At 46.5% G+C, this 9,704-nt stretch overlaps 1 protein-coding gene across 2 annotated transcripts; it reads right to left on the reverse strand.

Moving 5' to 3' along the window:
• Positions 1–6,095: 6,095 nt before the first annotated feature.
• On the reverse strand, positions 6,096–8,031 carry dmbx1b (diencephalon/mesencephalon homeobox 1b). 2 transcript variants are annotated; one of them, NM_001032642.1, is given in 5 exon segments: positions 6,096–6,726; positions 6,729–6,739; positions 7,029–7,455; positions 7,541–7,719; positions 7,864–8,031. In NM_001032642.1, coding segments are annotated over 5 exon segments (1,140 nt in total). In that variant the 5' UTR covers positions 8,018–8,031; the 3' UTR covers positions 6,096–6,357.
• Positions 8,032–9,704: the final 1,673 nt, after the last annotated feature.

The following is a 9,704-nucleotide window of genomic DNA, read 5'->3' on the forward strand; positions in this document are numbered from 1 at the left end:
ATGTAGATGTAAAAGGGGAAAAAAATGAGGAACTGTAGAAGCTGTACCTTACCATGCATGTTTTTTAAGTTCATACCATTGTTTAATATTCTATTAACAACATTTTAAATTCTGTGCAGTGTACATGTCTTTGTTCTCTGTCGCTGTGTCCAACACAAACGCCGAACATTTTCACTCTTCGGTGAGCGATTGTTGCTCCAATACCAGAGCAGGAAACAGGAAAGAGATAAAGGAGACTAATGACACATGGCGCCTCCATCTACAAGGCCAGTGCACCATGTCTTCATATTGTGATTATTTCTGTGCTATTGTAAATATGTGTTTCTGTTGGGTTTACATAAATTTACATATGTTTTGAACCTCTCCTGGGATGGAAAACCATTAGGGACAATGTTAGTGTTTTCCATTACAATCGGCCGTGTTTTCACTGCCGTCTCATTGAATGGAAATGGCCGTGTGCATGTGGTAGTGGGAGGAGGGCACACTAGGCGAGGAGGAGAGCTGGAATTGAGAGGTTGTTCTTAGTATTATCTGTGGCACGTAGAGAGAGAGAGAGCGACTCTCGCTGTGCCACTCAGTCAGGGAGTATTAAGCTTTAAGAGGCAGTGAAGAGACTCAGGTCTTCAGAGGGAACTTGACATTGTTCATAAATCCCTCAGGATCTGAAGCAGGGATGAGGACACACAGGCACAAAGGTAGCCTTCAAATTAAACCTTTCAAAAAACATTCAGGCTTCAACCAATCAAAATGAGGCCGTTGTGTGTATAAATGCTGTTAATCAATCTATGAATCGGACTTGCACCACGATGACCTGAACTCAGAATAGCATGCGCTACTTCATGTGCATCCCGTTTTTCAAAAGTTTAAAAAGATTTTATCAGCAAATCTCAAAAAGATGTCAGAGTAAAGGACACACAAAAAGACCATTAAGCCCTTATTTAATTAAAATGTGACGTTATCTCCAAATGTTTGTATTAAACACTGACCATTACAGTGTGCTAACCAGACGTCTCTCTTTATACGGCTCAGAACTATTTCATTGGACTTTTCAAGCAGAAACCCTCAGGTGTATGAAACAAATCTAAAATAAATGACTTTTCCACCTCCTTTACGTGCCCTAACCATCAGCCTCTGCGTATATGAAGCAGCAATGTGTTCAGTCCTTTTCTTGTCAACTTGTAGATATGATATGTGTAAAAAAGATTTACATTTTACCTTCAATTGGGTTTCAAAGTGTACATTTAGAAAGTTTGTCTGTTTATGTCAAATCCAAATTTGTAACGGGCCCGAGTCGTCACTGGCTGCGATGTTTCAACATTAAGTCAGTTATATTTGCAAAAGAACACAGGTTCTCCAAAGTCAGTTTGATTTATATTTAACCCTCACCTGTCACCTTTTCAGTCCAGAATAATAATGTAATGGGTTAATAACATGAAGTACCATAAATAGTGGTATGAAATGGGACTTTTCAGAGCTTCCTCTTGTAATCACGCCCCAGAACCATCAAACGGGCCAAAGTGCCCATCTCCTGCAACGTCTCATTGATAAGAGCAGCAAACACCTCATTTACAGGAACCTTAGACTATGAGATCAGGTACTTTAAAAGCCATCCAAAGACATTCAGACCCTGCCTGCGTGCTCGCAAATAAAACACCTTGATATCACCCCAACTAAACTCGGATGATTCTGTCTTAATGTCCCATTTCAGGGACCGAGGAGTCCATAGTCTTTATGGCCTCGCAGAATTGCTGGTGTAATGTTCGACACAGCGGGGCTCCTGCCTCCGCCGCGAACGACGTGACAGGTTCAGCCTGCTACGGCAGCCACTTACAGAAAACATCACGAAGCAGCAAGAATGGCAGCTTTTAGATCTTTGGTCCATTTCATCCGCCATTACAACCGAGCGTGCGGATGTGTTCCGCAGGACGAGTGGGAGGAGGGGGAGGCAGATTAGCAGACAGCTGATACAGGTGTATAGGCGGTATCAAACAGCAGCTCTGTCAATACAGCAGCCTCCAAAAGTCTTCAGAAAGGGCTGGGCTCCATAAAGATTTCGCCATGACAGGATTAAATGGGAGCGCCGTATGATTTTCTCAGATTCTGTGACTCAACAATTCAGTGATCCACATTCTATCGGCTTTAAAGTCCCCGATCCTGAGTTTCAAAAGCTTACCCTCCGGACAAGGGACATTCTTTTTCTCCCGCTTTCCCTTCTTGCCGCATTCAGTTGTTCATCACCTGCCGCGTTCTCGCCAGCTTTCCCATCCTCCCTCCTCCTCACATCTGCCGAGGTTTGAGTTTCCCCCCCCCCCACTACAGCGCCTTGCTTGGCCCAAGGCCCTTATAGCCAAATTGGTTTACATTGGAGAGATAAATGCTCTGCAAATGCGCTTAAACACGTTCAGTAAAAAAATGCAGACAGTGCGTGTCAGGATTATCACCCAAGTCGGGGGGGTGGGGGGGGGGCATCTCTGTAGCACAAAGCTGCAGAGCCAGAGTGAAGCCTGCAGATACAGTCCGTCTCATCCACTTCTCTGGAGAAAAAGAGGAGGATTTAGCATTTGCATGCTAGTCTGTAATTCCTGGCATTATATAACTTGTCGCTAACAGTCAAACTCCTGTGGTATTGTGAAAGTATTGTTTCACATGGGTGAGCAAAGTTGACAACATGGATGCAGTTGGTGCACGGCAGATGCAGAGACCACAGTAAAATTCTGCTAAAAAAAGGTCCAAAGGCCCATTCATGTGGCATCGAGAGTAAGAATGGAGCACTCGGCTCCTTGAATCGAACATTTTAGGCACTTATTATGGAGTGTACATTCATTTGTAGTGCATGTTCAGCTACAAACCTCGTCCCACAGTTCAAACTGGGACAGGTTCACACTTTGTGCTGGTTGTTATCAAAGTTACACCTCCAGTTTAAAAAAACATGCAGCACAAAATTAAAACAAAGATTTCTGGATCAGTTATAAAAGTCATCCAGAAATCTTTAAGAGGCCACATTTATAAGCCTTAATGCAAGTGGTGGCTCATGGGAGGATGTGCTCTTCTATTTTTATGGTGCGTAATGTGTTATTTGGTATTTGAAATAACTCCAAGAAATGCTCAGACTGCAGGGCTGATGTGTGCTGATGGTTTGGTAGTATGTAATTCAGAGGTGAAACAGTGATTTTTACACTTTATTATTAGACATTACACATGCAGTCATTAGGGGAGAGTTGTGGGAGGGGGACAGCTGCCCCCCCCCCCAAGGTACCCAGTCCCTGGGTGGCCTCAAACCACCAACCTTTACGTTAGCACGCTAACCTTTTGCGCCACAGAGACAGAACCCCTCCCCCTGGTCTGTGACGCTCGCTAGTTGGGCCTCAGGAATAATCCATTATTCCGAACTTTTTAGGGTGTGTTTTTTTTTTCGACATATCATCACTTCATTTAGCCAAAATACAGAAATAAAGGCCTTTTATTCCATGTATTTAATATAGTATCAGGGAAGATTTTGCCATTTACAATCAAAACCTAGTGATCAAGGAGGTTTGCTGCGTTTCTACAGCAGGTGAATGAATCTCAAAATGTGACAGAGTTCTAACACTAAATACATGCTGCATCATGCAAACCGTGCAGTCCCTGTCCCCTGAGTAACTCCCACACACACACGCACACACACACACACACACACACACGCACACACACGCACACAGACACACACAGACACACACACACACACACACACACGCACGCACGCACGCACACAGACACACACACACACACACACGCACGCACGCACGCACGCACGCACGCACGCACGCACGCACGCACGCACGCACGCACACACACACACACACACACACTTTCCTTGCCATTTCAGTTAAAAAAAACCAAATGTATGAAAACTGCAGTCCCCTCCCCTCACCCCAGTTTTAAAAAAACACCCCTTTTCCCTCTCAACCTGCTCCTCCCACTAAATCAATGCTGTCCCCCTTCAGACCTCCCAACACAAAGCCCTTCCTTGGAGCAGACCAGTACAGAAATCATAGCTTACTATTCAATCATTGTTTTTTCCCCTCTCTCACCCCTTTTATGGTCCCACTAAAGGTTTTAGCTGGGCAGAGAAGGAGGCCTGTCACTGAGGAAACCTTAGCCCATTGATGAAGTGACAGGAGCTGCCAGAATATGATCCTAATCCTGTTTCCAGCATTCTTTTAGCCTGCTGGCATCGCAATTCCTCCACACATTCTCTGAGCTGTCAACTAGGAAAATCCCTCTAATAGCGCATTGCCCAGATACACATCAAAGAGCTCCTGGAAACCTTCAGCGGCTTAACTGCCATAGTCACACACACAAACACAGAATTCCCATTTAGCTTACACCCATATGATCATTCCGAACACACAAAACCCAGACCTTCATGACAAATTGACCACCTATCCAAATGTCTGGATAAACCCTAAAGGCAGGTTGTACAAACGGTGTTGCAGCCCCCCCTAAATTATTTTTTTATGTACTGTAACCTGCCCCATCTTAACCCACTTGCCCCTCTCACCTCCTTTTCTCCGCAAAGACAGCGATGTAGCCCCTACGGTCACGGAGCGCCGTGGCTGGAAAAGACCGGGCACAAACAGGTGTCTGAACCTCGCTGACTCCAGGAACCCTTTCAGACCCATTTTATCTCATTCTATTCTTACTTAATCCATCGATACCCCAACCAAAGGTAATCTTCTTATGGCAAAGCGTTCTGTTTCGGTGCAGCCAAAACCGGCTGACAGGGTGGGGGTGGGGGTGGGGGGGCTGGTGGATTGGAGCCTCTTTAGAGCCTGACACCGCGCTTCACTCATTTCATTTGGGATTAGCTATCCTGCACTCAGTGAACAAGTGGCAGGCTCTCCCCTATGTGGTATGTAAACCTCGCCATCGCAGGCCTCTGTCTGAATTATTTACACCTCATCGTGGCGTCTACCGGCGCAGATCAACCCAACCAAAATTTTGTCTATAAACGGCTAAAAGCAAGGTGTGAAAATCAAGTAGGTTCCATCTCGGAGCTGTCGGCCTTTCAGAGAGCAGCTGGATTTGACACACCTTAAACTAATCCTCACCTCTCCTCGTGTAAAAAAAAAAAAAGAAAAAAAGAAGCTTTACGTTAATGTCGTGTGTATGTTGGGCGGCTCCACAAGCCATTAAGATGAGCAGGGGAAGGCCTGAACTTTTAGAAGACAACAAAAACTCTGAGATCAAAGGAAAATCTTCAGTGAATGGCAGATAAAATGGTTTCATCCAACTGAATTTCCAACTGACGACGCTGAGACCAGGCGTTGTACTTAGATGTGATTTATTCCCTTGCATTATACAGATAAATTACTCACATTTTAAACAACTGGAATAAAAGCCTTCAATGTACAGTCATATGATACAGAGAGACTGGACCTGTGCGGAGCTCTGCTGGAGCCGGTGGCTCAGGAAAGGACGTGAGGGGACGAAGCGTTGCGCGAGCTAACAAAGGTCCTCCCAGTCCATCTTTGTCTCGTTGTGTTCCGTCATAGGTCCTCTGCCTCAAGTCACACCTGGGAAAAATGCATCTGCTCTAGAATCCTTCACACAATAGGAGACACGGAGTTACTCTTGAAGGATATTTACAGAGCTCAGCGAGAAGGCCGAGCTTTGAGTGCTGTGACGTTAACTAGGACTTTTGTGCCGCCAGGTTTGTTTTTGTTTTTTTTTACAGCAAAAATACGGTTGAATGGGGACTTGCTGGTTTTGTGGTCTGCTCCTTAAGCCTGCTGCTTGTGCACTGTGGTGTAAGCCATGCTGAGGAGGTGCGCATGCATAGCTGACATTTAGGGGTTGTAAATTTCTTTACTGAAATTAGACACATTGTGCAACTCAAGACTAAAACATCTGAGAGCAGCTCGTCAGTAAAGTCTACCTTCAGTGAGCCCAGGTGATTTTTTTTTGTTATTCTTCAGCCATCCCCTTTAATTTGTGTTGTTTTTACCGGTCTATCCAGCAGAGATAATCCTCTGGTGTGTTCCCAGCCGTGAGTCGCACGGTAACGTGATCAAGTGTTGACAAACCAGGACACCAAAATGCCCGATATGTCACCCTGCTGTTGGTTTTATTAAAATTTAAATAATCTGCAAGTAAGATGTCATTCTCTCTCTCTCTCTCTTTTTTTTTAAGAAAAATAAATTACAAGAAGCAGACACAATCATTTACCACAGGCTAATGGGGAGACAGTTTGTGTGTTTGGAGCGAGCGGCCTTGTGAGGTCAGTTGTGAGGAGAGAAAACCAAAGTTTTGCCGCGGCCTGTCGTCTACACGAGGCTCTGACCGGAGGGTGAGCACGCTCGCCGGGCGGCCCACGCTTCAGTTGGGCAGTGTGTCCAATCCCAGCGATGCTGCGTGCTGCTTGGCCCTCAGACGGAGGTTCTCGATGCTGGTGGTCTTGCTGTTGAGGCTCCCCGGGAGGCCGCCCGGCGCTGCCTGCAGGAGCGGACTGTTCCACACCTGCTGGGCCTGCGACAGGGTCTGATAGTAGGACTGGCAGGGCAGCGACCCCAGCGGGGACGGCATGTTCACGTTCATACCCAGGTAGGGCAAAGAGGACGGGGCGCCGATGTCGAAGGAGGGGTAGTGCACCAGGTTGTTGGTGGCGGCCATGTGCTGGCGAAACTGCTCCTGCAGGCGGAAAAGGCTGAGGGGAGACGAGGCGTAGGAGTTGCTCTGTGCTAGCCCGCTGGCTGCGCTGCTGGAGGACGGCAAGGTGGGGGAGCTCAGGGGAGAGTCTGAGAGACACACGGGGGAGGGGGGGGGGGGCTTTAGTGTTATTGAGCACATGGATATGTTCATGCAAGAAAATGATTCCCATAATTCCAAACATGCGTCTGATCAACCTCTTCTTTTTTTGATGTTGCCCCACTTTGTTGGTGATTTTGAAACCACATGCAGACATGATGGAATTATGGGAAGCTTTTGGTCTGTAGGGAACTGTTTGATCAATAAATATAGTGTTTAATCTTGCACGACCAGATATTTACCCGATGAAGGGTTCAGCTGTTTGCACGACGGGGAGTTCCTGTCCACTTGGACTCCGCCGTCCCCCTGCGTCTTCCCTCTGGCCTCCTCTCTCATTCCATCCTCCTCTCTGTCCGCGTTGTCCTCCGCTGCCGACTCGCTGTCGGACGGTTCGGGGGAGGTGACGTTGACCTCCACGCTCGTCTCCCCAGGCTGGGGCTGCGTGCGGGCTTCTGAGTGGCAGGAGGAGGAGGAGGAAGGAGGCGGAGGAGTGTGTGCTTCAGGGAGCGAGGCGGCCGCAGCAGCGCTGCCGCCGGTGGCGTCCGTCTTGGACTCGTCCGGCGTCGACCCCTCCGGCGCTCCGGCTGCCTCCTTCTGCTTCTGAAGCTGCTCCTTCTGCAGGCTCCTCTGCTTTTTGCGAAACTTGGCCCGCCGGTTCTTGAACCAGACCTTTCAGATATCGGAGAAAACGAGATTTTTGTGGTCACAAAAAGCCCCCTCCAGTGGTTGAACAGGGATGTTTCGGTTTCTGTACCTGCACTCGTGCTTCGGGCAGGTTGGTGCACATGGCCAGGCGCTCGCGCATCACCACGTCGGGGTAGTGGGTCTTCTGGAAAGTCTTCTCCAGGGCCTCCAGCTGCTGCGCAGTGAAGGCCGTCCGACTGCGGCGCTGCTTTCGGTGCTGGGAGCCATAGCGGGCCTCAAGGATAATGTCTTGAAATGCGCAGCCGTTGAGAAACAAGAAACAGCAGCAGTTTAATTGAAGTCAAAACCACCCAGAGAGAAGTGCGCACCCCCGATAAGCCACATTTCCCCCCGAGAAATGTGTATAAAAGAGAAAGAGTAACTGATTGTTACCAGCAAGTCTCTCTGCCAGGGTGAGGGCGTGCACCGAGGGCCTGTAGTCAGGTGCGTGCTGCGCCTGCTGCGCCGCCTGCTGGTGGAGGTTATACATCGCGCTGAGTGAATTCATGGCGTGGAGAGAGTAGCCGTTTACCCCGTAGTGCTGCATGACTGCCGGCCTGGAGGGACGGAACCGCGTGAGTTACAGAACTTTTCGGAATGGACCCGTTTCCTTTAACTCTGTGTTACATTTCCATTTTTTTCCCGCTTTGCAGGTGAGTGAAATGACAAGTAAAAACCTGCAATTAATGATTATTATTTAAATATTGTTTTACAGAAATAATTTAGACTCAAAGAAACATAACAAGGCAACGGAGAACCTTGTTTAATTAAAAGGAAATTTAAAAAAAAAAAGGTTTTTTTAGAAGTCCAAACATCAACGGAAAAATAATGAACAGAAATAATGTTTTTTGTTTCAGTTTTACTTTTAGCGTTCTTAATTAATTTGTTTTCACGTGAAAACTTACAGAATAAATCCAAGCAGTAAAGAGAAATGTAGAGAGATTTATTATATTTCATGCGTATATTCAGCAATTATTTACTGAAAAAGTGTATTTGTCCTACAACAGCTAATAAAATGTATAGTTCAAATGGCCGTGCACGGTGCGCGTCATACGGATATTCCACCACAGCATACTTTAAATAAATTAAGCTAATTAGTACAGCTTTAGTTTCACATACCGTAAAGAAAATAAGAATTAAACATAGTTATGTCATTTGTCATTTCCCCCCTAATTTTTATGGTTTTTAGTCGCTCCAGCTTCGGTTCGTGCGCCTCGGCCCGCGTGGCAGCCTGCGCCGACAGCAGGTGCATCCAAATATTTACTTTACTCCCCGAGAGTAAATTGGTGGGGGTGGGAGTGGGGAGCGTTTCTTTCAATCTGCGGCAGGTCTCGGGTCATTCTCTGACGCCCCCGGGCTGACGGAGACGTGTGGCGCGCTGAAATACGCGCGCAATCCTCAGTTGGCCTCCTGTCTGATGTGACTGCAAATAGGTTCCACTTATCAGAGCTATTCATTTATCATCTGCCCTGACACCTAAAACATGGACCTGCGTGTGCGTGCGTGTGTGTGTGATGATGCAATATCATCTTTCCATGTGGATATTTTATTGTTATAATAAAGCCTCTAGTTGGATTTGGTTTCATCTTTTCTGTTTTTAATCTGCAGCTTGAAAATTCAACACGATATTCTTCTTTCAGGACAATGTCACTTGGCTGCGGGCCCTGATTTAAGCCTAATTATGGTAATTGCCATGGATTTTTGACTTATAGCGCATTTAGGCAGAGATTGCCTCGGGGACATGGCGTCAATTCAGCAGCAGAAACTTAACGACACCTATAGGTGAACACATTGTTTAACACGTATTTAATAAGCGGCGGAAAAAATTAACCAAAACAATTTAAGATATTTAAATATCTTACGGGGGGGTTAATTTAATTGAATATAAAATCGAGGCTGAAAACTGTAAAATACGACCAAGACGGTTTTCGCCCACCTGGGTTATCTAACTTCCAAGTAAACAAAAGGAAATTGAAATATTGCTTTTGAATTTCCTTCAAAAATCCGTTCTTATAACTTGCTTCAAAGTTGTCCAAGAATATGACCACCCCTGTGAGAATTAAAAATACACACTCACCTCTGTTGTCTCTCTGTGTTCGGCTGAATATTCCCAAGCAGGCACCAGGCAAAAAAAGCTCCTTTTCAGGTGGTTTTCACTAAATTCCGCATGCGGGTGTTCATCGTCTCCTCCGTGCCTCTCTCTGCTATCCTCAGATCGGATGGTCCCGGCGTCT

Source organism: Takifugu rubripes, chromosome 20 (assembly GCF_901000725.2).
Source record: "Takifugu rubripes chromosome 20, fTakRub1.2, whole genome shotgun sequence".
Lineage (NCBI taxonomy): Eukaryota > Metazoa > Chordata > Actinopteri > Tetraodontiformes > Tetraodontidae > Takifugu > Takifugu rubripes.

Bases quoted from the DNA above. Each gene is read 5' to 3' on its own strand.
- dmbx1b (XM_011614615.2), bottom strand. From the start codon at position 8,017: ATGCAGCACTACGGGGTAAACGGCTACTCTCTCCACGCCATGAATTCA. The intron at 7,720-7,863 runs GTAACAATCAGT...GCGCATTTCAAG, and splicing joins CCTGGCAGAGAGACTTGCTG to ACATTATCCTTGAGGCCCGC. The intron at 7,456-7,540 runs GTACAGAAACCG...GATATCTGAAAG, and splicing joins TGCCCGAAGCACGAGTGCAG to GTCTGGTTCAAGAACCGGCG.